The sequence below is a fragment of the Podarcis vaucheri genome, assembly GCF_965113315.1.
Source record: "Podarcis vaucheri genome assembly, chromosome: 3".
NCBI classification, from domain to species: Eukaryota; Metazoa; Chordata; class Lepidosauria; order Squamata; family Lacertidae; genus Podarcis; species Podarcis vaucheri.
The window spans coordinates 42,107,173-42,132,871 of record NC_138761.1 but is presented as its reverse complement, the minus strand read 5'-3'; the positions used below and the strand labels follow the sequence as shown (position 1 = coordinate 42,132,871).

The 25,699-nt window shown below is 41.0% G+C and overlaps 2 protein-coding genes and 1 long non-coding RNA gene across 6 annotated transcripts in view; 2 read left to right on the top strand and 1 right to left on the bottom strand.

The window, feature by feature from the left end:
• The window catches only part of LOC309528655, a 46,207-nt gene extending 41,020 nt beyond the window's left edge, over positions 1-5,187 (top strand). For all 3 annotated transcript variants that reach the window (XR_014217857.1, XR_014217858.1, XR_014217859.1), the window contains 3 exons: positions 2,780-2,941; positions 3,946-4,061; positions 4,901-5,187. This is a non-coding gene — a long non-coding RNA (uncharacterized lncRNA). The remainder of the gene's footprint in view (positions 1-2,779; positions 2,942-3,945; positions 4,062-4,900) is intronic.
• Positions 5,188-11,290: 6,103 nt separating this feature from the next.
• Positions 11,291-13,575, bottom strand: NLRC4 (NLR family CARD domain containing 4). The gene is given in 3 exon segments (XM_082216861.1): positions 11,291-12,004; positions 12,006-12,074; positions 12,076-13,575. Coding segments are annotated over 3 exon segments (804 nt in total). The 5' UTR covers positions 12,285-13,575; the 3' UTR covers positions 11,291-11,478.
• A 610-nt stretch (positions 13,576-14,185) lies between these two features.
• Positions 14,186-24,050, top strand: YIPF4 (Yip1 domain family member 4). 2 transcript variants are annotated; one of them, XM_082216862.1, is made up of 6 exons: positions 14,186-14,429; positions 15,381-15,543; positions 16,659-16,830; positions 18,811-18,888; positions 19,438-19,551; positions 20,742-24,050. In XM_082216862.1, exons 1-6 carry the CDS (start codon positions 14,324-14,326, stop codon positions 20,877-20,879), a joined length of 771 nt encoding a protein of 256 aa, XP_082072988.1. In that variant the 5' UTR covers positions 14,186-14,323; the 3' UTR covers positions 20,880-24,050. The 2 variants fall into 2 exon arrangements, with proteins under 2 accessions (XP_082072988.1, XP_082072989.1); XM_082216863.1 differs by lacking the exon at positions 19,438-19,551.
• Positions 24,051-25,699: the final 1,649 nt, after the last annotated feature.

Below are 25,699 nucleotides of genomic sequence, written 5' to 3'. Positions count from 1 at the left end.
GCACCCGAGGACTGTGGTCAGGAATATTGTTTTAAACATATATTAATGTGATCTTAAAAGAGTGACCGCATAGGAGACCATCGCAAACCCCAGCCTGTATCCTGTGGAGTCGGTCTGCAGACTCCATGGTGTACTTAGCACTGGGGCAATAAAAGAAAATAAGCATTAGCAGGAGGCCTTAGTTTCCTGTCCAGAGCTCAGCTTAGCTTCCCAGAGGAAGGAACACAAAAGTAGAGTCACTGAACACTGCAGTGGCCTGGCTGGTGAGGCTGATTCTCTGTTACCTCACTGACAATCTCATTAGGGCGCTCTTGATGATGTTTGGCTATGCTTCATAATGTGAAGACCCCAATAAGAAGTTACTTGTTAGCCTCATGAAAAATAGCCGCTGCAGATAAACTTTAACAGCCAGTTGCCTCGCAACCAAAAGTCTGTCTCGTGAGAGAATCCAGTTGCTCTAGCAACAGCCTTTTGACAGGTGCCGAGAGCCACAGACAGCAGAGCTCGTACTGGTGGCTGGGCCAAAGGACACTTGACTGATACACCACACTACCCTAGACAAACAGATTACTTCACCAGCAACACTTTCTACCCTGTGAACTCGTAGTAAATACACATTTCAGAATGTGTTTTCTGTTACGGAAAGAAAGGAGCTCAAGGCATCAAAACACCAGTTAGAAAACTAAATACTTATACTCTGAATTCAGTGGAGAGGAGGAAGGGATTTGCAAATCCCTGTCATCTCACTGAAAAAGACAGTGGCAAAGACATGAGTACAATTAAGCGGGGGGGGGGGGAGAGAATAATAGGGAAAACAGCTTTGGGTGGGCAGCATTTGCCAGCTCCTGCAGTCTGTTTCGCCATTTGTTTTGTAGCGTCTATACCTTAGCATCAAGTGTCCTTTGTTCTAGCCACCAGTGCAAGCTCAACTGTCTCCGCAGCTCATAGCTCGTATAAAATGGACCTTATTATTTTCCTTAGTGTTTACTTCATTATTTAAAATGCTAATGTTTAGAAAGTTGGCGTTATAATCATATATACTAATGTACTGAAATATACCTGAAGGATCCTCTCAACCCTAACATACCAAATTGAGCCCTTTGGTCTGCAGGTGAGAGCATCCAGCAGGTATCATCTTATCAGGAGGTTTGTTCCACACAATGTAGGAATTTGGCCTTTAGGGTTGTGGTACCTACTCTTTGAAATCCCCTCCCTATGAATATTAGACGATTTCATGTATGCCTACAGATGAGAAATTTTGCGATTTTAATACAGCATCTTTTTCTTTTCACCATTTTGGACAAAAATTCAGTAAACCAAAATTACTGTAAACGAAAATTTAATGGCAAAGGGTTAGAAAAAGAAGCTTAGTGGGATATTTTTCTGCTAGCTCAGACTCAGATGGTAATCAGTTATGTTGGGGAGTCACCTGCAGGGAATGAGGTACATAGCATTCCCTAAAAACCACTAGCACATCACCTCGTTTTAAACGCAGGCCAATCCACAAACCTTTACTTTTAGGCAAATTGAATTCAACTGACTTTAAAGGCAGAACATTGGTTTGACTTAAATGAGTTGTGGCTAGGGCTGACTGACCCACAGATGAATGTGTCCCTATGGTCATGTGACTCAGCTTCCACTGAAGTCAAAGGGACTCTTTCCTTTGACTTCACAGAGAGTTGTATCAAGCACTGTTTGTCCGAGAAAAAGCTAATATGGAATTTAACTGAATAAACACTTTAGCAGTGAAGATTACAAAGTAACCTTTCACTTGGTCTTTTTCTTAAACAGAAGGGAGATGTTTTGCTGCCAGTTTGGGTGTTTATTTTCCAGTTTCCATAGAAAATAATTGGTCTCGTATTTTCTCTCTGCCTAGGAATAAATACCTTTATTCATGCTCCCTAAACTTAGCAGCACGCACAGCCAGGACTCATGCTGAGACTCGATCCAAGCTGTCTCCTGCCACAATTCACTGTGGACAGATAAGGCTGTACCATTTTTATGTGGGGCTTTGAACCACTGGATGAAAGTATATATTTCTTGCAGCACATTTATCCTGTTGACTTCTGCAGTTCCAGCCCAGAGATAGAATGCTAAAAAGAGAACAGTAGAGGCCATCAGGGCAAGAAGCCCATCAAAGACAGCACCCACTGCATATGCTGTTATTTAAAGCATTATTGTTTTCCTTATTACCCTAGAGTCCATCTTTATTATTATTGTTCCTCTTTGGGAATATTTTAGGCTAGGTTAGTTAACATGGAAAATACTAAATATACAGCATCCTAAAACACAGGCATTATATGTAACAACCCAAAACCAGCCTAAGCAAATAAGAAAGAAAAGGTGTGTTGGCCAGGGTTTTCTTGCTAGCATTAAGTTATATGGCATGGTCAACAAGAGCCCTGAGCAATATTAGACTGACCCATTTGCTGTCATTTCATCACACCTCCTGGAGAGCCAATATTTAGGGGTAAGCTCAGCTTTTCTCCTTAACAACCTATATATATTACTGAGGATCTCTGTTTGCTTAGTCCAATATGGAATAACTTGGGCCACTTTAAACAGTATGGCCAAAATTGTGGTGGACCCTGGGGTCTCAAATTTCAACAGCACCCTGTGCAATGGCAAAAATGGATGGTCCTGCCTCTCACCTTCCATTCTACAACATAGTTGCGGTTTCCCTTGTGGTGCCCCCAAGGCTCCACACCCAGGTTGCGACCCCCTAAATCCACCATGTCGGAGTTTCACTTAGTGGGCATATCATTTATACACTTTTCAGGGCCAACTGGAATCCCAGCTACAACTTTCCTGGCTTGTGTACTCATGCGCCTTTCAGCAAGTCCCAGGAAATTGCAAAGTGGAGGAAGAAGGTTTGCTTTCCTGGGTCCCAATATAACATCATCCCCAACCCCTGGTATGGCCTGGCTATAAATACTTCCAGGTAAGTCTTTTGAGGTGTTATATATTATCAGAAGTGAGTAGCAGACAGTTCTGGTGGCCTGGAGCTCGAGTCAGGTCCATGCAGGGGTGGGGGCCAGCCGGGTACATTTGCCCTGGGCCTCGAAGGGCTAAGCTGGCCAGGGGCCGCTGCCAAGGACCAGCTGCTTTTTGTTTGAGCTTATAACTTTGTCCTAACAAGGCTACCACCCTGGGCCTCAGAAGAGCTCTAGACTGGCCTGGCTCAAGTACTTGCGCTTCTCTGCTCTCCAGTTCCTGTTGTGCTACCTTGGCTCTCCTACAGCCTAGCTAGGGTTCTTCCTAGTACTCACTGCTGTGCTTCAAATGTTTTATCTGGCTACACCCTCAGCCAATCCTGACCCCCCTGAATGAAGACACCTCAATGAAGCTTGCAGACCGCACTTTGGAAACCCCTGATCTAAAGAACTCCTCCCACCCCTTTAGGCCATTAAGTGCAGAGTCGATGGTGACTTAAAGCTACTACTATGTGATGTGACAGAGTAACCACTCCACAAAGATTAAAACTGTACAAGTGGGATCAGAAAGCAAGTATATGGACCCTTTTGACAATATGGCAGAAGACTGGCCTACATTCACTGCCTTGAGCAAGTACATTGTGCCCTGTGATCCTCCCAAAAAATAAACTGCCAGTATTGTTGAACTAATAAATTTACATAGCGATAGCAGAGGCTCTCTAGAGGTTTATCATGGAACATACACAACAGAAAGTAGGCTGAAAAAAACATGCTCAGGTAGACAACTGGAATGCTGGCCAATAACTAAATGATGATGGTGGTAACAACATATTCATTTCCAGTTCAGTACATGCACCAACAAGAACCCACATATTCAATTTCTTTCTGCAAGTGTAACCTGTAAAATACAAAGCCATTTACCTGTACAAAACATATTGAATATTTATTACTGAATGAAGTGTGCCATTTCATAAATGCAAGCTGAATTTCATTATGTTTTCTTACATTTTAGGTGTCATAACAGTAGACATTGACTGAGGTGAAAAGAACAACACTTGCTGCGAGCAGTCCGAAATGGAGGGTATGCCACCCGTGACCACAAAGTTTTTCTCTCAAGTTCCAACAGTGGTAAATATTTTTCAGTGCCTCTGTGTGAGGACTGCATTATTTAAACAAGCCTTTAGCTATCCTTCTGAGGCTTCAATGGGTCATGTCTCATATTAATAGGTTGCTGTGTCTCCTCCAGCTGTGAAAGCTTCTGTCCTTATACAGTGGTGTTGTGTTTATATAAGGCCAAACTGCAATACATACAAATGGCCATGATAGCAAGGGGTGGGGGTCAACTGACCCTTTCCCAACTTCTGATCTCTCTTTGTTCCCAAATGAGGTTTCTTGCATTTAAAAAGCCCATCAGGCTACAGTTACACGTGTCTATGTCAGTGGTTCTCAGTCTCCACCCCCAATAGGCCACTTTAAACTTCTGAGGGTCTTGGCAGATTTTTCTATCTGCTGTAGAATTTGTAATGTGCTGTGCTAGATGATACAAGCTTTTTAATTATTTTTGTTGCGGCTTTTATTTATTATATATTGTACTTTATTGTATTATTCAATAGAATAATGAGGGCTACCATAGCAAGGATGCCCACATTCTGCCTGTCTGAATTTTTAGTGGATGGAACAGGAAACACTACTGTAGCAAAGCAATGTTGGTGTCATTTTGTGAGCAGAGGCTGGCAGAACTGTTCTGGTTGAGACACAGGATGACCCCTGACCCATCCAACCTGTTCCCCGAATGACGAACCTGGGATTTGGATAGCTACTAAATTCCCTTCTACGGGAAGAATTTGAAAATATGCCAGCAATGTAGGTTTTGTTGAACATCAGATATTTCACTTGCTGATCTGCTGGCCAGTCACTCGCAGAACTTTATTTCTTGAAAGATCAGAGATCCATTTTTTTTCTTGCAGGACCAGAACCAGTGTCCCCATGCTATGGCTTACTATCATAATGTAGCCATTATCTATTTGACAGACACTATCATATATACATTGCTGAGGATGAATAGTTTTCATGGGTCAAACGGGGGGGGGGGGGAGGCACAAGGGAAAAGAAGAAGCTTTCCTCCATCAACCCTTCAGCTTGCCTGATAATCCCAAATATATATGCAAATAGTCTGTTTATCTGAACTCCAAAGTAAACAAATATGTTTAACATATTTCTGGTCATTCAGAAAATAAAGTTTCATTGTACTCAAGAGCTCCACAAAATTAGAAATCTATTCGGTTGTGGGGGGGAGCTTTTAAAAAGTGTTTGCTTTTCTGCTAGATCTTTAGCTGTCGTTGTGGCCTTCTTTTTCCCCAGTTGCTTTTAACATCACACAAAAAGCTAAGAAAACACTTTTATATAATTCCAGGCTGGATTTACATCCTCAGGCAACTAGAAATAAACAGTTGCTTGCCACAGATGTCAGAAAGATTTTCTTCACGTGAGGTGGCACTTTGTCCTATAGCCTGAAGGCCATGAGATATGTAGGCAATACATGCGGTGTGTCAATAGAAATGTCACATCTGTCATGGCAAATGTGGGAAGTATAATACTATAAGAACAGAAAAGTGGTATCGTGCATTTTGTACTCTGACACACAGAAGATGGATGAGCAAAGTGTTGCTGCATTATCCTCTCAGCAGATACAGATATTTTCTTCCCTGTTCTGTTCCTGTTAGAAAGTATGCTTAGATAAGGCTGCCTAGATTGACACTTTGCACCCAAAACAGAGTGATCCTGGGGTGTAGTGTGTGGGTAGAGTTGGGAACCTGCCAGGACTCGAAGTCCTTTTGGCCTAGGGCTCACTGAAAAGCTGGAGGGAGATTCCCTGATTGAGGGAGCTGTGGAAGAAAGAAACTCCTCCAGGTTCTAAATCATGGGTAGGCAAACTAAGGCCCAGGGGCCGGATCTGGCCCAATCACCTTCTAAATCCGGCCCATGGACGGTCTGGGAATCAGCGTGTTTTTATATGAGTAGAATGTGTCCTTTTATTTAAAATGCATCTCTGGGTTATTTGTGGGGCCTAGAATTTTTTTTATTTTTTTTCAAAATATAGGGGCCCCCCACAAGGTCTGAGGGACAGTGGACTGGCCCCCTGCTGAAAAAGTTTGCTGATCCGTGTTCTAAATCATGCATTTGGGCTCGCAGACAATTTGTGTTTGTGTTTTTGGGTAGGTGGATCAACCATCACTTTCTGCTACAGTGGTGCCTCGCAAGACGAAAATAATTCGTTCCGCGAGTCTTTTCGTCTTGCGATGTTTTTCGTCTTGCGAAGCATGGTCCGTCGCAACTGCGCCTCTTCAAGCGGCTTTTAAAAAAAAGCGCAAGACGTTTTCGTCTTGCGAAGCAAGCCCATAGGGAAATTCGTCTAGCGAAGCAATGCAAAACCGAAAAACCCTTTCGTCTAGCGAGTTTTTCGTCTTGCGAGGCATTCGTCTTGCGGGGCACCACTGTATTCCCCTTTGCATGGACACTACTTCCTCAATGCTGTTATTCTGGCTGTGCCTGTAACTGTTTCCTCCAGGCTCCTGAATGGAGGAGTGTAGTTTTATTTTCTCTCTCGCATTTGATCCCTCCGATTTGCACAAAACCAGAAAACTGCACAAGCAAACCACATCAGAAGTTTCTACAACAGATTTTGAACAGTAATCTGAAGTGTGTTGAGAATTTACAACTGCCTAACTGCTTTTCTGGGCAGGATTTTTTTTTATATAAAAAAACCAACAACCCAAAGTCTGTGTGCTATCTTTGTTACTTTATTGACATGACAGAATTGACAAATTAGAAGGCAGGGACAAAAGAGAACATCCACTGGCACAGGAGTCAACTCCTAGGGGTTGGGGTCCCTCTGCCCCCCCCATAAAATATTTGAGGACCCCCCATTTGCTATTCAAATGGTGTTCGTGACCCCGTCATGTGATTGATTATGTGGGACAGGGCTTACTTAGCCCCCCCCCTATTTTATTCAAGTTTGCACACTGTCCACTAGTATGAATGGGAAAGACCAAAGTTGCTCTTTATATGCAAATTCAAATACCTGCTGGTGTGAACTACCACTGTCTAATCTGAATGGGGGGGAGTGGATTAACAGCTTGATAATGTTCAGATCTCCTTCATGGATGACTGCCAAGTGTGGTGAGGGCGTGGAGTCTCCCATTTAAGATACCTGGGGATATCCAAAGGGTTTAATAATGGAAGTGAGAGCTGGACCATAAAGAAGGCTGGTCGCCGAAGAATTAATGCTTTTGAATTATGGTGTTGGAGGAGACTCTTGAGAGTCCCCTGGACTGCAAGAAGATCAAACACATCCATTCTTAAGGAAATCAGCCCTGAGTGCTCACTGGAAGGACAGATCGTGAAGCTGAGGCTCCAATACTTTGGCCACCTCATGAGAAGAGAAGACTCCCTGGAAAAGACGCTGATGTTGGGAAAGATTGGGAGCACAAGGAGAAGGGGACGACAGAGGACAAGATGGTTGGACAGTGTTCTCGAAGCTACCAGCATGAGTTTGACCAAACTGTGGGAGGCAGTGGAAGACAGGAGTGCCTGACGTGCTCTGGTCCATGGGGTCACCAAGAGTCGGACATGACTAAACAACTAATGTTCAGATGTGGACATGCCCCAATCTGCTCTTGAATTCTATTAGCCTGGTATAAAACGAGTTACAGTTCTATTCCAAAGACGTTATTGGGTTACTTGAATTTTTTTTGTTTCTTTCTGATTTTTCTCTGGATTATAGTCATAGAGAAATAGTGACACCCAGTGGCTAGGAACAGAAATCAGAATAAAATTCTGGACTTTAAAAAATAATTTTCCAAAATGACTTTATAGGAGGGGGTGGGAACCACGTGTATAATTACAACGAAAAAAGGTGGAGGGAAAACAAACAAATACAAAACACATTATAATTAAAACCAAATGACATAACTAAAATAGTAAACTTTTTTTTAAAGTGGCAAGGTATCTTGGTATGTCCAATAGCCTGTGCCCCGGAGGTTTTTCCCGTACACTTTGAAGCAGCCCTGTGTAATTCTTGCAATAATTCCAACTCGGTTGTTCCATGAAGAGGAAGACTGAGCTAGTATATAACAGCTTGTTTGACTACAAAGACACACACACACATCCACACAGAAAATAATAATTTGGGACCGATAATACTAAAATAAATAAGAAGTAAATTTCTATACTGCCCTTCAGCCAATAATCACAGAGCAGTTTACAATATAAAAACAGAAAAATACATAATATAGTAACAAACAAAAACAACAACCCTCCTTCAGTTTAAAAGGCCATAGATTGTTTAGCCAAAGGCCGGGGAGAAATGTTTTCACCTGTTGCCTAAAGATATGTAATGAAGACACCAGACAAGCCTCCCTGTGGGGAGCATTGCACAAATGGGGAGCCATTGCAGAAAAAGACCATTGCTGTGTTGCCACCCTCTGGACCTCTTGTGGGGAGGGCACTTCAAGAAGGGCCATGGATAATGAGGGCAGGGTCTGGGTCGATTCATATGGAGAGGGGCAGTCCTTGAAGCATTGCAGTCCTGAGCCATTTAAGACTATAGGTCAAAACCAGTACTTTTAATTGGGCCTGGAAGCTAATCAGCAGCCAGTGCAGTTGGGCCAAGATTGGTGTTACTTGCTTTGGTGAGCAACCTGGCTGCCAAATTCTGCACCAGATTCTTTCAACCATCTTCAGAAGTGGCCCCACGTATAACGCGTTGCAGTAATCTAACTTTGATATTTAAAGCAAGGGTTTCCTGGTTCCTAGTTCACACACTTAAGCTGCAATCCTAACTCCATTTACCTGGGAGTAGGCCTTTCTGAATTCAGTAGCACTTCTGAATAGAGATGATTAGGATTGCACTGTTAACCACTATCCTACACTAGAGGAAGACACTAGAGCACTAAACATTTTCCTGCGCACACACACACTCACAACAGGGTGTGCACATCCTTGTGTTACTCCCCTAAGTATATTAGTCTCACTTTACATTTTTACATGTACAATCTACACTGGTTTGGACAGACAAAAACTGGCAGTTCAGATCAGTTTTGTATTATTTAAATGTATTTGCCATATCACTCATTTTTAGTTTTTAGAATTCCTGAATATTCTTTCTTGTTCGTGTCATTATAGTCAGCCTCTTCCATGGGACAAATTGTGATGGATGGTCCATGAGGGGTCACAGGAACTAAACCTCCTTGGCCAGGGAGGGCAGGATACAAATAAAATTATTATTATTATTATTATTATTATTATTATTATTATTATTATTAAACAAAAACCAGCACTGAGTTAAAGGGCATTGATATCATTTTATTTATTGTAAAATTTCTTCCAAGTGGCATACATGACTCTGCCCCTCCCTATCTTAGCCCCACAACAACCCTGTGAGGTACGTTAGTCTGAGAGACAGTGACTGGTCCAAGGTCACCTAGTGATTATATTTGCATGCTATAAAGTGTGAAGACAATTCATGTTCCGGCGGCGTGCCATTTGCTCGCCCAATAAATTAAGTGATGAAGGTGATCAACACATTCCAAGTCTCCAGTGATTCAGGGCAACTGCTGCAATCGTATGAGGAAGGTCAAGGCCAGGGTGACGTGACTTTTCTGTGTAAGAATTTTAATTAGCAACAGCCTGGTAATGCTCATAAGCTGCTGAAAGTTAACAATTGCTACTGTTTGGGATTTATACCAAAAGGCTGTTTCTTTAACAATCCTCTTTCTCCTAAAAAGGAGATTAGACATTTATCGGATAGTCATCTACTACAAATATTACAATCCTTCTTCTAATCTTATTAACTAGCCTCTAAGGAGCATTAAGAACACTTTTATTACACTTGTGGGAAATAGTCCAACTAAAATGAACCCTAAAGCTGCTTATCTCTAGGCAAAGCCAGTACTTTATAACTGATGGGACTCCAAATGAAACAAAACTCGGAAAGCTATCTGAAGCTAATTTTGAAATGACTTGTTCCTGGAGAACTTCATTGAGTGCAACGTCACAGATGCACAATTGCACAATTGCCTTAAAGGCATTACAGAAAGCTTTATCCATGAAGTTGTCTCCATCCAAAACCAGCCCTACTATTAGGCAGAGAAGGAGGCACCTCAGGCGGCAAATTTTGGGTATCATGAAAGGGCAGCAAATTGTTGTGTTATTTAATTTACTTTTCTGTTTTTACAGCCAGGAAAAGAAGGGGTCCTTGCGGGATCTTCTGCTTCAAATATTCAAATAACCAGGCTGGTTTTGTGTACAATGTACCTTGACATGGGGGGGATGAGGCACCATTTGCTAATCTGCCTCAAGCAGCAAAATTTTTGGGGCTGGCCTGGTTCCGCTTGCTCACATTTTATCAGCCTTGTAATGAGTACTATAACTACAGCTGGTCTTACAGCTGGCCCCAATATATTTTTCTACAACTTTGCACAAACATTTGTTTTTATTATTTATTTTATTTATTAAATTTGTACATCGCCCTTCATCCAAAGATCACACGGCAGTCCGCGTTAATGTGGAACTTCAGATACTAAGAGTCTGACTGTCTCCAAAGCTTTTTGTTATCTTTAGGAGGCTATTTTCTACCCAGTCTGACCAATGGCCTACCTGCATTATAGAATCATAGAATTGTAGAGTTAGGAGGAACCCTGAGGATCATGTAGTTCAACCCCCTGCAATCCAGGAATATGCCGTTGTCCCATACAGGAACTGAACCTGTGACCTCAACTTTATGAGGACCACGCTCTAACCAACTGAGCTATTCCTTCAGCTTACTGTTGACACTGATAGTCAGCAACTCTGCAGTTTCAGGCACTAATCTTTGCCAGCCCTATCTGGATATGCCAAGAATTGACCCTGGCACCTTCTACATGCAGAACATATGCCCTACCACTCAGTTATAATTTGGGATAGAACAGCAATTTGATTCAGTTTGCATTTAAATACAAATCTACCTAATTCTCATTATTTGAACATATAATGCAAGTACACAATATGATGTACTGTACAATAAAATAAGGATGAGGCTATTTAGTGTTCCAGTTATTGTTGCACTTTTTTTTTAAACAGGTCATACTGGAAATGTTTCTGTCCCTTGTGCATTTCAAATGCCCTGTTATTCTACTAATAGCACACTCCACAAATGAGTTTCCAAGAACTGCAACTAGCACTTCTTCCACTTGATAATTTCCTTCCTTTTTCGTGGATTCTATTTCTGATGACAGATCATGGGAAGATGGCAATCCAAAAAGACTGTCTTGCTGATAAATGGCTGATAGGTGCCTGATAATTTTTCTGGTGGCTTCAGTTTATAATCTATAACTATACAGAAAAAGAAAGAAAGAAAAAGAAGTAAACTGTGGTATGTAGTAATAATATCTGAGATGCTATTCATTCATAGAAGGTAACTATGCCTTCTGGCCGCCTCCTTATCCCAATTGGATGTTAATAAGTTGGAAAGTCTCCAAGTGTATTCCTGGAAAGACTTATGAAAAATTCAAGATACCGGCTTTAGTCTCTGAGCTGTGTATTTATTCATGAGGACTATAGCTAGCAGGACTTGTTCTTTCACACTGGAGAAATCCTCAGGCTGAAAATCAAATTTGTGGTCAAATACTCCCTCTAGTGCTAAATCTCCACAGGGGTTTATGCTTAGGCGAAAATGGTCTTCACAAATCCCTCTGCTCTTGTGCATGTTTTCCCCCGCCAGCAAATCATGTATTGTAGAGAAGAGAATGTTTTGTTTTGTGAATTTAAAGTAGTTTCCCCTACTTGGATGGCACAAACAATAACTACAAACAAAGGGGTCTTCATATGGTTCTTGACCTGATTTCTGAAAAAAAGAATCTGTTGTATCCAGTTGAGACAACAAGCCCTCTGCTAACTGGCCTTTCAATACATTTCTAACTAGCTGTTTTGCACTTTCCTCAGCCAGATCACCTGTCTCATAAATCAGCGACCCAAAAAGCCTCAAACTTCTAATTGACTCAGTCTTTGTAGTAACAACGACTGAATTTACAAATGTCTTTGATCAGTGATTCTATTTCTGTGCATCTCTGGGGTTTGAATTCATCATATCCATCAAACAGAAAACTCCTGTTTGCCCATCTCATATTGTTGTGTAAGAGGTTGCTCACACACTGTTTCATACAGTCCAGCCCGAGTACTGCTCAGACTGATAAAGAAAACAAGCTTGAATTTTCTCATCGAAGGTTGGTTTCCATTAGCCCACAACCAGGCAATCCTTTTGAGGAGAGTTGTTTTTCCTTTGCCAGCTTCTCCCTCTATTATACAGGTTGCCATATTTCAAAAAGTTGTTGAGTTTTTGTTTTTGTTTTGCAAAATCTCCAAAAAACCCTGAGGTTTTTAAAGAAAATTCACCAAAAAAACAAGACTTCCGAGATAAGCTGCCATATGCCAGACATTTTAACTGATTTTAGAAAATTCCACCCAGATGCTACTTTTGGCAGATGAATCCCAGCTATGTCCGGGATATTACGGATGTATGGCAGCCCTAATGAGCCATCTTCTAGTTCATCTAAAAGGGCATTTAAAGACAGCTGTCCTAGCCTCCAAAGCAAAGTATCTGTATAAGTAGTTGTAAAATAAAAAAATGATGTCAATTTATTCACGCAGTAGGTGAAAATTTTAAAATAATGGATACTTATAAAAGTCAGCTAAATCCTGAACCAAGCAATCAAGGTGTTCTTGAGACATTTGTCAAGCAGCACCTGTAAACAAACAATTGCAGGAACATCTTAATACAATGGTGATGAACTTTGCTATTTGATAGCTAAATTGCAAGAATATAAACTAACCATGTTGCTGGACTCTCAGCTCCAAACAAGGGTGCCAACTTGAATAAAATAAAATACAATACAATCCTAAGCGTGCCTATTCAGAATTAAGTCCCACTGAATTAAATGTGCTTATTCTCAAGTCACTGTGTACAGGGTTTAGTCCGAAATAGACCTTTGCACAACTCATGTTGTTTGTGTAGTGGGGGGTGGGGGAGAGCTTCCAGATTGTAGCAGCACCCTAAATTGCAAATGTGTTGTTAGCAAGTTATTTCCCTCATAAAGGGCTAAATTCTGATTAAGTTGGGGAGTGTTGATGCCAACAACATAGTATAGATCCAGGAAAGAACTTGCATGCATGAGCACCAATCCCACTATAAACGCCCAGCTGGGAGCAAAGAGAGGATGTGTGTACACATATAATTTTGGAGTGGATTGGATGCATCCCATGTATGCACGTTTTTCATGTCTGTCCTTATCTAAGTGGCAGAATGCACTCCCCCCACCCCAATCAAACTGGATTTCCCCTGTTTGTGGAAAATCCATTAGGAAAGGGGGGGGGAACCAATATAAATTTGCATGCTACTCCATTGTGGACACACTTATGTGACTGTGTGTGGCTGGTGTCCCCCCCCCTTTTTCCCTTTTCACATATGTGATGATGTTTTTGCTGAGTACAAGGCTTCAAAGGCTGAAGTATGTATTCAGCCCAGGTGTGAAAGAGAACCTAGGATACTCAAAGGTAGAAAACATAGCCTGCCGTTGTACCTCAGTGGCAGGATATCTGGTTTGTATGCAGAAGGAAGAAATAATAATAATAATAATAATAATAATAATAATAATAATAATAATAATAATAATAATTTGTTTATACCCCGCCCATCTGGCTGGGCTTCCCCAGCCACTCTGGGCGGCTTCCAACAAAACCTCAGGCTCATTCCTAGGCATATCCAGGTAGGGCTAGGTAGGGCAATCCCCAGAAACCCTGGAGAGCAGCTGCCAGTCAGTGCGCCGTAGACCCCACTGAGCTAGCTGGGCTGGTCTGACTTTGCGTCAGGCGATTTCCAATGCAAGGCGTGGGCGTGGCCAATGACGCGCGAGTTGCAAGGCTATAGGGGCGGGAGCCCGAGGAAGGCGGAGTTAGGCCTCCCGTGGCCGGATGCGCTCCCATCCTCCCCTCCCTCTTCGCAATCGTCCACATCGAATCTATTTCCCCCTTCCTCATCGCGAGCTCCCATTCAGCCAATCACTGGGCTCGGTGGCCCCGCGCACCAATGAGATTTGCCGCAGAGGTGGGCGAGGCGACGGCAACGAGGAAGCGCTTTTCATCCCGGCCAATCGGAGAGGGCCTTACTGAGGCCCACTCGGAAGGGCGGCCTCACTGTTGTTTTGTCCCTCAGTCAGGAAGAGGCGGAGGAGGCTGCGGTGGCAGCAGCAGCAGCAGCTTTGGCTCGGCTCTGCTTCTCCGGGTTGCTGCCGACGGGCTTCCCGGTGGTGTCGCTCGCTCGACGGGCCCGGCTTTCGAGGCTTTAAGCGGGCGGGGTGATGCAGCCTCCGGGCCCCCAGCAGCCCCCACGGCCCCCGCCGCCTCCGCCCCTTTACGCGCCCAACAACGGGGACTTCACTTTCGTCTCTTCGGCCGACGCCGAAGGTAAGAATTGGGGGGGGGGGGTCTTGCAGTGGGAAGGAAAAGGGCGCCCCTTCCCGGAGCTGCGTCAGGGGCGGCAGCCGCATACCTGGGGCTGCCAGGCTGAATAAGCGGGTGCCGTCGTGCTTGGGTGTGGGAATGTGATCCAGTGCAAATACTCCGCCTTGTGGCCCCCCGTCACAGGGCTTGCGTGGCAAAAGGCACCTGCGTGCAGATGGGGCGTGTTTGACCCGCTTAAAAAAAAGCAGATGCCGATGGCGAGGGAGCTTTCTGGTGGTGGTGCATGCAAGCTTTTGAATGGCAAATGAATGGAGGGCTAAATAAAATAGGTATGTGAGATCGACAGGCCACCCTCATCTTCCAGGCTTCTTCCTTTTACCTGCTTTGGGTAGCCTCACCCTGCACACAGGATTGTGTGGAGGGGGCAAATCGTGGCATGGAAACTTGTGCTTTGGGAATGACCAGTTTTGTGCTGGGGAGAAATGGATTAGGTGTGTGTGGACGACTATATTGCAGCACATTTCACACATCCTGTCTTTTTTGAGAAGGCCGACTTCTGTATTTTCAAGAACCACTGTGCTATTTAGACAGTGGTTTGCCAAATTCTTTGGTGCCCAGATAGCACTATGAAGCGTATCTGATTTAGCTGCCCACATCAACCTCCTTTGTTGATCGGGATTGTGGCACAGTAGGCAGTACAGTCTTGACAGGGGTCCTTAAGATCAGCAGAAAAAACCAATATGCAGTGCGTTAGCCAATGTGCCACTTTGTTGGGTTGCGGGGAGCAGAGACAAAATGTTAGATCCTGGATAATTCAATGATCTCTTATAATAATCTTTTCTATAATTTTGGTATATTCCACTTTTGTGGAATATATGTATTGAAACTCATGCATAACCACCTATTCTGTATTTTTGGTAGCTTTCTCATAAATGTGTCATTTTCCCTGTCAAGATCTGAGTGGTTCAATAGCCTCTGCAGATGTGAAGCTCAACCTTGGTGGAGGAAATGGGGAATTTATCAAAGAATCTACTGCAACTACATTCCTGAGGCAGAGAGGATATGGCTGGCTTTTGGAAGTAGAAGATGATGACCCTGAAGATAATAAACCTCTTTTGTAAGTAACATTACTCCGAGAGTCTTAGTTTAATTTTGTATTTGAAGCGGTTACTTGCTTTACGTCAGTATTGTGTGTGAATGGTGAACAAGGATGCAATAGGAAAATCATTAACTCTTCATTAACTACAGACCCTTGAATAAAGTGTAGACACAGATTATTTGTGTCTCATTCAAGATATTTTTTTTGCATTATAAGTAAAGGTTAGAATTCAAGACAATTCATCACTGTTCATAGTGGACACATTCTCCCATTACACTAAACTGTAGTTTACTGTGATATGCATGAGCAGGAACAAGCAGCAATGAATCTTTGGCTTCTGCACTCCCCTATCCTCTTCTTCTTGACTGGGAAAAGGAATTCAGAAGTTCTTGCTTTTCCATAACTGATTTGCCATGTTCCGTGAGGAAGAAATTGTGCCTAACTCTAATCTGCCTTAATTTCAAAGAAGCCAACTTCAAAATGTAGCTGAAGGTGGCTTGTTAAATCTAACCATAATTTTACACTTTTGCCTCTGTCTTAATGAAAGCAACTCTGTTTTTGTTAGCACCATGGTTGTGGGCTGTTTGTTTGTTGCCTTGCCTCCTTAGGTTTCCTGTGAAGGAGTCTTCTTTCCTGAGGGCTAAGAGCAGAGTAAGGAGTCAATAGGTTCTTTCCTGAGATTGATGATGATAAAGGGCATACTAAAAATGTATTAGAAAGTAATAACTATGGGGCAAATCTAGCTGTCAGGAATGTAGGATAAGCCTTGTTACTATTTGTCTTGCTGTTACAGAAAAGTGGCATTGCTTCCATTCGTTCAGTGATAGCTGAGGTTGACATGGGCAGAGAGCAATTTCTTTTTACTTTGCATGTTGTGATTTATATGTTTTCATTTCAGAAGCTGACTAGAATGCACATATATAAAAATATTCATCGTATACATAATTAAATGCAAAACATAATACAGTTATAATACAACATCTTACTAAACCGTCCTAAACCAAAACGTATATTCTCAATAGTTTACGTGAACATGTATGAATATTCTAGAAATCTTTGAACTACTTTGTTTTCTGGTACTTAAATAAATTCAGAAGCATATTTTGAAAGTTGTATTTTTTATATAACCTTAGGGAGGAGCTAGACATTGATCTAAAGGACATATACTACAAAATCCGATGTGTCTTGATGCCGATGCCTTCTCTTGGATTTAACAGACAAGTAGTAAGAGATAATCCTGACTTCTGGGGCCCTCTAGCAGTTGTCCTGTTCTTCTCAATGATCTCATTATATGGACAATTCAAGGTGTGTAAAGGCCTTTATCTTAAATAACAATAAAGGTAACTGAGATATCACATGGTCTTAGGCAAATGTCCATTGAAAAGCATTTTTCTTGTGTCATGTTTGAAAGAAATGCACAGTTCTTAGAATCATAGAATGGTGGGCTTGAACCACCAACCTTCTGGTTAACAGCCAGACACACTGACCCATTGTGCCACAGTATCTTTTATACAACTTGACATACAACCAGAGGTAAATTCTTTCTGGAAAAGAATGTTGGAATGCTATTCCTCCCTTGCTCTCCTTCCCCTAGTGGTTCTTTATCTAGCCATGCAGTCATGTGCATGCAACCATAGGGACATCATTGAGGGCAAAAACTCCTGAACACTCAGAATTCTAGCCAATAGATAGAGTCTGATGTGAATGCAATATTCCAGACTGAAGAATTAAGTGATCTTTTGAACACACTAAGTCAGAAAAGAAATGAGCAACCCTTATTCACCACCCCTATTTTGGGTGCAATTATTCCAGTGCACAAAGGTGGGGCTTCTCTTTATTTGTAATTTAAAAGCTCTACCAGGAATTGCAGTAGAGCTCTGATGACTATTGCCATCCTTCCTTCACACAGTGCTGCTGAGAGTTACATCAGTGTATTTTCAGAGGCGCTCTTGGGAGGAAGGAAGGAAGGAACAGCAACCGTAACTCTTATGTTTCTGTTGCTACATAGCTCTGGAGTACCAGCACCACCCAATGAAAGCTTATAACATTTAACACTTTCTAATTTTGAAAAAGACATAAAAGGGAGGGCATGATAAAGGTGTATAAATTGTGTGTAGGATTGGAAGAAGAACAGAGAGATAAATTTGTCTCTTTTGATAAGTAGAAACCAGGGCCACCCAATGAAGCTGAATGTTGGAAGCTTCAGGAAATACTGTATTTTTCGCTCTGTATTTTTCGCTCTATAGGACACACCCGACTGTAGGACGCACCTTGTTTTAGAGGGGGAGAACAAGAAAAAAAAATCTCCCCCTCTCTGCTCAGCGCCCCCATCAGCGAAGCGGCAGGAGAAACGGAGCCCCTTCCATTTCTCCTCCCGCTTCGCTGAAGGGGCGCTGCACAGGGAGTTCCCACTGCACTCCGGAGGCTTCAGGTTCCTTTCTCTGAAGCCAGGAGAGTCTTGCTCACCTGGCTTCAGTGAAGATAACCCGCAGCCTCCGGAACGCAGTGGGAGTTCCTGCTGCGCTCTGGAGGCTTCAGGCGGCTATCCCTGAAGCCTGGAGAGCGAGAGGGGTTGGTGCGCACTGTCCCCTCTTGCTCTCCAGGCTTCAGCGAAAGCAACGCAAAGCCCCCGGAGCGCGCGCTCCCTCTGCGTTTCAGAGGCTTCGCGTTGCTATCGCTGAAGCCAAGGAGCCTGCATTCACACCATAAGATGGAGACATATTTCCCATTAATTTTTGGAGGGAGAAAGGTGAGTCTTATAGAGCAAAAAATACGGTACTTCTCCACACAATGCATAGTTAAACTATGGAATTCACAACCACAAGTTGCAGTGATACTTTAAAAGTGGACTAGACAAACTCACGGAGGAAAAGGCTATCCATGGCCATTAGTCATGATGGCTGTATCCAACCTCCAGTATCAGAGGTGGCATTCCTCCAAATACCAGCTGCTGAGGAACATGAGTGGGGAGAGTTCTGTTGTGGTTATGTATGACATATAGGTTTCCCCTAGACATTTGGTTGGCCACTGTGAGAACAGGTTGCTAGATGAGATGTGAGCTGGGTCTGATCCGGTGGGGTTCATATGTTTAGCTGCAGCTTTTAAACCATAAGACAAATCAGGAACCCCTGATGCCACAGTGGTAAACCTTCTTCCTTCAATGGTTTCAAAAGAGGAGGATACCTGCTAATAACTTAAAGAAGTTAGCTGAGCTGTGTTCTTTCAAAATTAGTTGTTATTGATGAAAGAAGAGTATTGACGAGACTCTTTTAAACATTTCTTAAGGTGGTATCATGGATTATAACTATTTGGATATTTGGATCCTTGACAATATTCCTGTTGGCCAGGGTTCTCGGAGGTGAGGTAAGAGCCTTGTGATAATGGACTTGGTCACTGAATGTCAAACATGAATTGCCTCAAAATTGGTTCTAATCATTTGTGTTTTCAGTGTTACATTGCTTAATAATTTCTGATCTGACACTCATTTAAAAATAGTACTTGGTCACTATTGTTTCCATTTCAACATTAGCACAGCAAGCTAGAATGCAGAATAGAGAAGGGAGTTGATTCTTTCCACTGGGGGCTTAGATCTGACTTGGCTGATAAGACCAAGCATACAGGGTGCCAAAAGGGATTGATTGAAGATTTATGAGGTGGAATAACAGTGCAGATAATGTGATAGGTCAGAAAAGGACTGGATTAAGGATGGAGAAAGTGTTGGGAATAAAAGCAACACCTGGAGGGCCAGAGCTTTCTCATCTCTAGACTAGCTGAAGAACAGGATTTGGGGGAGTTTCCATATAACAAAATGTTGACCTCTTGGGCTCAGGTTGAGCAGTCATCTGAATCTCTTGTTGAAGCTGATATATTACTGGAAGGAAGCTGGTAACTTTGTTTATTTCAAATTTGCAGGTTGCATATGGCCAAGTTCTCGGCGTGATTGGATATTCTTTACTTCCTCTTATTGTAATAGCACCTGTACTTCTGGTGGTTGGATCATTTGATGTTGTTTCTACTCTAATAAAAGTAAGTTCACTATTTTGTTTGGCAGAATGGCAAAGCTGACTGAAAAATATGCCAGTTCATTTTTCTACAGTTTATAAGCAATAAATATGACTACTCAGCTAGTCCATATCAGTAAAACATTGTTTGAAATCCTTTATGGCAGATGGGCAACATATTAGAGTGCTTAAGTTTTATAGATAAGCTGCCCATGAGTATTGGAGTTCAGGTTTTGTTCTGTTCATATTTTGTTACCTTATAATAGTATATGCAGAACGGATTCTGAATTTTGTTGGTCTGTTACCCTATAGCATGCCCGTTCAACTCCTAAGAGACTTACTCCCAGTATAAAAAAACTGGCAGTGGTCTACCCATTGCCATCGAGGATTGACCAGAGATGTTGAGCTTTTTGGGAGGGCATTCACCACAGTTGATAAGCTTTTTTTCAGGGGGAATGACATAAATTGCTCACCTCAAACTCCCCTGCGAACAAACGCACACACCGCTAAATCTTTGTATTCCCCATCCGCAAGCTAAAACACCAAAGACCACCCACTTGACGCTATGGAGGGAGGGGCGAGGGGCGGAGACATTCATTCTGCAGTTTTTTTAATCCCGCGCTCAATAAGGATCTCACAATCGACAAGGAACACCAGGGGATCTACCTGTCAATTGCGGTCGACCGGTTGAACATGTCTGCAATTCAAAAACACTGTGATTTGTCTTGCATATTTTGCCATTTATGTGGCTTGTAAATTACCTTCAGTACAGTAATGTGGAAGGACAATATTAAAAAAATTAAATATTAGAGGAACTTGATTTACAATATTGCTTCCATCCACAGGATGGCACCATTCCAGTGAGCAATTATTTCATCTGATGTAGAAGATCACATGACACTGCAACATTCACATTAGCTGTGGAAGCTCACAAATTTTCTAACGCTGCTTTCTTAATTGAATGGGACAGCTGGCTGAAACACCCATGTGAACTGATCTGTCATTTCAGTCACTAAAAGGCAACAAGAAAAACAACAACTTGGAATGCCTTTGAGAATAGTTTCTTGGCTCCACTGATTTTCAATAGGCCCTGATTTTTAAGTCCTGTGCTTGGTCACAACTGGTTCTGCTTGTTCTAGATATAAATATTGCTTCTGGGGGAGTTTGAGGGGGGTTTCATGCTATGTTAACATTTCATTTTCTTGTTTTTCTCAGCTTTTTGGAGTATTTTGGGCTGCATACAGTGCTGCTTCGTTATTAGTTGGAGAAGAATTTAAGACCAAGAAGCCCCTCCTAATCTACCCCATCTTCTTATTGTACATCTATTTTTTGTCCTTATATACTGGGGTGTGACCTGCAGTGTTGGCTTTGGACAGGAACAATGTCTTAGCTTGCCATGAGGACTGATGAAATGTTGCCTGATTGAAAATACAAATGACTGTGTCATATCTGGCTGTCAAGGTTTTAGTGGTAATCCAACTATATCTGTATATTATTTAAGCAGTTTTAGTTACATTAGAGATTTATAACAGAGTTTTAGGTTGAAGACTTATAAGATTTTTATTGAACAAGGTAAGAACATTGTGTTTATAGCCTGAAATTTCAGAATAAAAGTTTGTTACTTGTGCCAAATGCACAAGGACCATATGATTAGTACATTAAATTGAAGTGGAATTCTGATTACTGTTAATAGTTCATTTATTACTTTCAACACAGCATATTCTGTAGATATATTTATGAATCGGTCCCGATTGTTCAGACTAGCCTGTAACCAAGACATGACCCTTAATGTGGTGCCTTGCACACTCTTGATTTGGCCATTACAAATTCTGACTCTTAAAAGTGTTTTATGTGCATCCGTATGTAGGTTTAGGTTATTTCCTTGTTGAAGCAGGATTATAGATGCATAACAATTTGAGCATCCAAATGTTTGAATTAGTCACTGTTTTTTGATAAAATTGTATGTATGCCATAGAACATTTTTACAGTGTTGATTTGGAAATCTTTATGATAGTGGTGATAAATGGGGAGAAAGGTTTAAATAAATCTTACAGTTCTGAACCAAATCTTATAATGGAATAAACAGTGCTTCTCCAAAACTGTACTTGTTTTTATAACACCTTGTTTTGCTGGTTTGACCTATTACTGTTCAGAGTGGGGTAATGTACTACTTTTTATGGTAAAACGGCACTCCTTAATATGAGATGATACCTGAAGAATGGCAGCAGTTAGACTTTGATTAGCAACAGAATTAAACTTGTGTTGTGATGACCAGGATAATTTTTGACGTGGCTTAAGAATATTATGGAAATGGCTGTTTAATATTGGCCCAAGATTAACTTTTCCCCACCAATAAAACTTGAAATTATAGTCTTAACTACAAGGACTTACTTAATATGATTTAGCATTTCCAAAGTACACCCTTGGTCCATGCCACCTATGGAGCTCTGTGCCCGTAAGCAGACTAATTATGTGTATCACCTGCTGGATTGGGAACCCCAGGCACTATTCAGATGCACATCTGAATAGGGATGCTTTTAGCACATGTATGCCTTTGAATCAGATTCAGCTTTGGATGCATATCCCCACCCACATTCTTACGTAAGCAGTCATGTGCTAGTAGGTGATGTCAGTTGTTACTCATACTTGGAGTAGCCCGATTGAAATCAATGGATATTGAATCCATTGGTTTCAATAGATCTGCTCTGAGTTACTTGGTTGGACATTGTCCAGTGTCTTCTCCCCCTTTTTAAAAGAAATGAGCTAGATCAGAGCTCTTGACAATTGGGATTAAAAAATGAACCTTGCGAAACTGCTAGTATATTACCAAATTGTTTTCTTGGTTAGAAAAATAACAAAAAAGGAGCTAATTTAGCAGCCGATCAGCCTAAAATTTCTTTAAACTGGGTTCAGTTTTAAGTAACTCTTGAAGTATTTATTCTGTTTAAATCAAATTTAAACAAATTAAACAACTGAGCAGTGCTTTTTATGATTGCAAGTTTCTAGTCTGAATCTTGCACTAAACCATGGCTTATTGAGCCATGACAGTGTGTTATGTGTGAATTGTGTCTAGCAGCTTAACAATGGCTTTTAATGGCTTTTTGTTGGCTTACAAACCTTGCTTTCTTTTAAACATGGATTGGCTTGGTTAACTTTGGTTTGTTTGCCCACTTCACCCCAGATGCTCACCAAACTGCAAAGGCACAAAGCCAAGAACAGCTGGAAAATAAATGGAGAAACAATCCATAGTTTGATCATCTTTAGGGAAAATTGTGGTTAACCTCTTTGTTAGGCAAACCATGTGAAGCAAGCCACTATTGTATGAATCACTTTGCCTGTAGGCTGTGTTCATTATTCAACTAGGCCCAAATTATTACTGAAAAAATAACTCCTGGGTTAATTCCTAGTTTGTATGTACTGTGTTAATTATGTCAAGAATGTATTCTATAATGAGTACTTTTATTGAGATATTGCTAAAGGTTTAGCCCTTAATCTAAAATATTACCTAATTTCAGTAGATCGTAACTTTAGTAGAGTCACTTCCTGTATTAGAATTTTCTATGTTTCAATTTTCTCAAGTTGCTCTTGCAACTCACCCCATCAGCAGAACCAAGAACATGGGAAGGCTTTTATGAAAGCTTCATAGGTTTATTCCATGAAGATGTTTATGTAAGAATCCTGGAATGACCCATGTATAAGTGATGCATCTAATTATAAATTTTCTGAAAGTATATGCTAATAGTTCCAATTAGCATATGCTCACCTCAGTAATCCTGTGGTCTTTTTAGAACCATGTATAATTAAATGGCCTAGCGACAATCAATTGGCATTTTTTATGAGAACCATTTATACAAATGGAAGTACAAAAAATATTGCTGCTGTTTAAAATGTAAATACTAGCACAGCAACTTTTAATAACCATTTTAATTACTAATATTGGAGCCCAAGGACAAGGACTGAAGTTCATTTTTCTAGTTTACAGTACATGGAATATACAGTACAGGGAATATACAGTACAGAACAACAGTATGACACTCTTGCCTAACGGGGAAAGATAAAATGCAATAGCCCAGTCTTTTTGAACTCACGTAAGAACAGTAATATAGACTTGGTATAATATCTAGCTCCATAATGCTGTTGTTGCTGTGTTCTTAAACTTGTAGCCTAGAAGACGTAGTGTGATATCCAACTAAGTTAGTAATATCCATCAATTCCAATGGGTCTATTCTAGGTATGGCTAACATTGAATACTGCGCTCAGTTTGGATTAAAGTGTATATTTGTAGTGTGTATTTGGATTTAACATCAGTTTGTATACACATGAGCAGAATTGCATAATGTTTCAAAAGATATTTCACCTCTGCATATGCTATGCAAAGAAATGGTTGGGTTATTTAATGGTTCTAACAGTTTATAACAAATGAATCTTTTTCGTTACATTTGATTACTATTTTTAGGCTAGGCATATATGTAAATACAGTAAATGTATTTTATAAAATTTGGAATTAAACTTGTTTGCACAATATGTATGAAGCCTATTTGTACTCATTAAACCTCCCAACTACAGCATTTTCCCCCTGCTCCAGTCTTCCCAATTCAGTCCTCCAAGATCTCCATACCTATCCTGTTTAAACTTGTGCATTTCTAAAAAGAAAATTATTTTTATAAGACTATGGATAACACAAGCTTTTGTTATACCTGAAAACATGTAACATTTCTGTTTTAAGGTGAAGATGCCGAAACTTTATTTTTGAATTCAGGAAGCTAATTTTTTCATGTGCTATTTTTTCTTTCCTATATACCAGAAAAATCTGATGATTGCTTTTTGGTCTTTTAAAGCATACATTGCTAAAGTTCATAATAATTGGTAGTATCAGCTAAATACAAATTCACAAGCAACTGAAACAAGTCCACTTTTAGTTGTACATATCCTGGCATTTTGCTACAGTCTATATTGCAGTCAGGAGCCCTTAGCAATTGATAGCAGTGTTTTAAGTGTGCCCAGCAGCACAAGAGAAACCCTTTTGCCTTAATACAAAATTAGACAGTCCATTTTGTGTTGATACACTCATCAAAAATATGCTACAGCTGTGCACCAGGATTCTGTAAAAAATTCTCACATACTGAGAATGCATATTAGAAAGGTCAAGTGAATATCACTATAGACTGGACTTCAGAAGCTCAAAACAAGCATTGGGAATACTTCCTTTTGTTACATTATAAAAGGTCGCTCTGACTTGGGTGGTAAGAAAGGAAAGGGGACAACAATTGTACTGTATTGTTCATGTTTTATTAGTAATAAATATATCTAGAAATAGTGGGACGTGGTTGGTAAGGGGTTCCTGAGAGGCAAGACTGGTTGTAACATAAAACTGAAAACTAGATTGAAGACTGATTTAATAACTTGTAAACTTCACTATCACGATCAGTGTTTCAGATGAATGAAATAATTAAATTTCTTAACATATTCACCATTGTGTTTGTGTTAAGTGTGCATATTTGTTTTCCTTCCTAGAACTTATTTTCTAGGCTTATCCTAATTTTCTGTTCAGCCTTGTAAGAACTAGTGTGGTTTTTTTCACAACTGAATAAGCACAGCAACGCAAGGTTTACATGGGATTAGGAGAAACAGAGTCTGTATCAGGTTGTTTGAAAATGACGTACTATATAATTTTGTATTCTGCAATTTGTACAAAATTCAGGATTGCTATTTTATCTACACAGGCAATCAAAATGCATCAAAGCAGATAAATTTCCATTACTGAAGAGAAGAAAAACCAGTGCTTGGAAACATGATGTTAGGCACAATTCAGCCCTGACAGCATGCCATAATGAGTTTAGAAAACAGCTGCAGGCTCAGTCATATGTCACTGTTTATAAATCAAGGGCAAAATTATAGGCCACGTACAAAATTTTGATTTTGAATAGCTAGGCAAACCTCACAGGAAAAACTACATCTTCATGATAACCCAGAAACCAAAAGCCTAAACAAGAATGTGTGGAACATGCTCTAAGCTCAAAAGTAAGACTAGGACTTGCTGTGAATGTTCATAAAACCTCATTTCAGTATTATTCCGCCTGCAGTGGAACAGGAAAGGATGAAGCGGTATGGGGGTATCTGAAAATAGGTGTGGAAAGGATACCAAAGTGAGTGAGTCCATATTAAACGAGGTG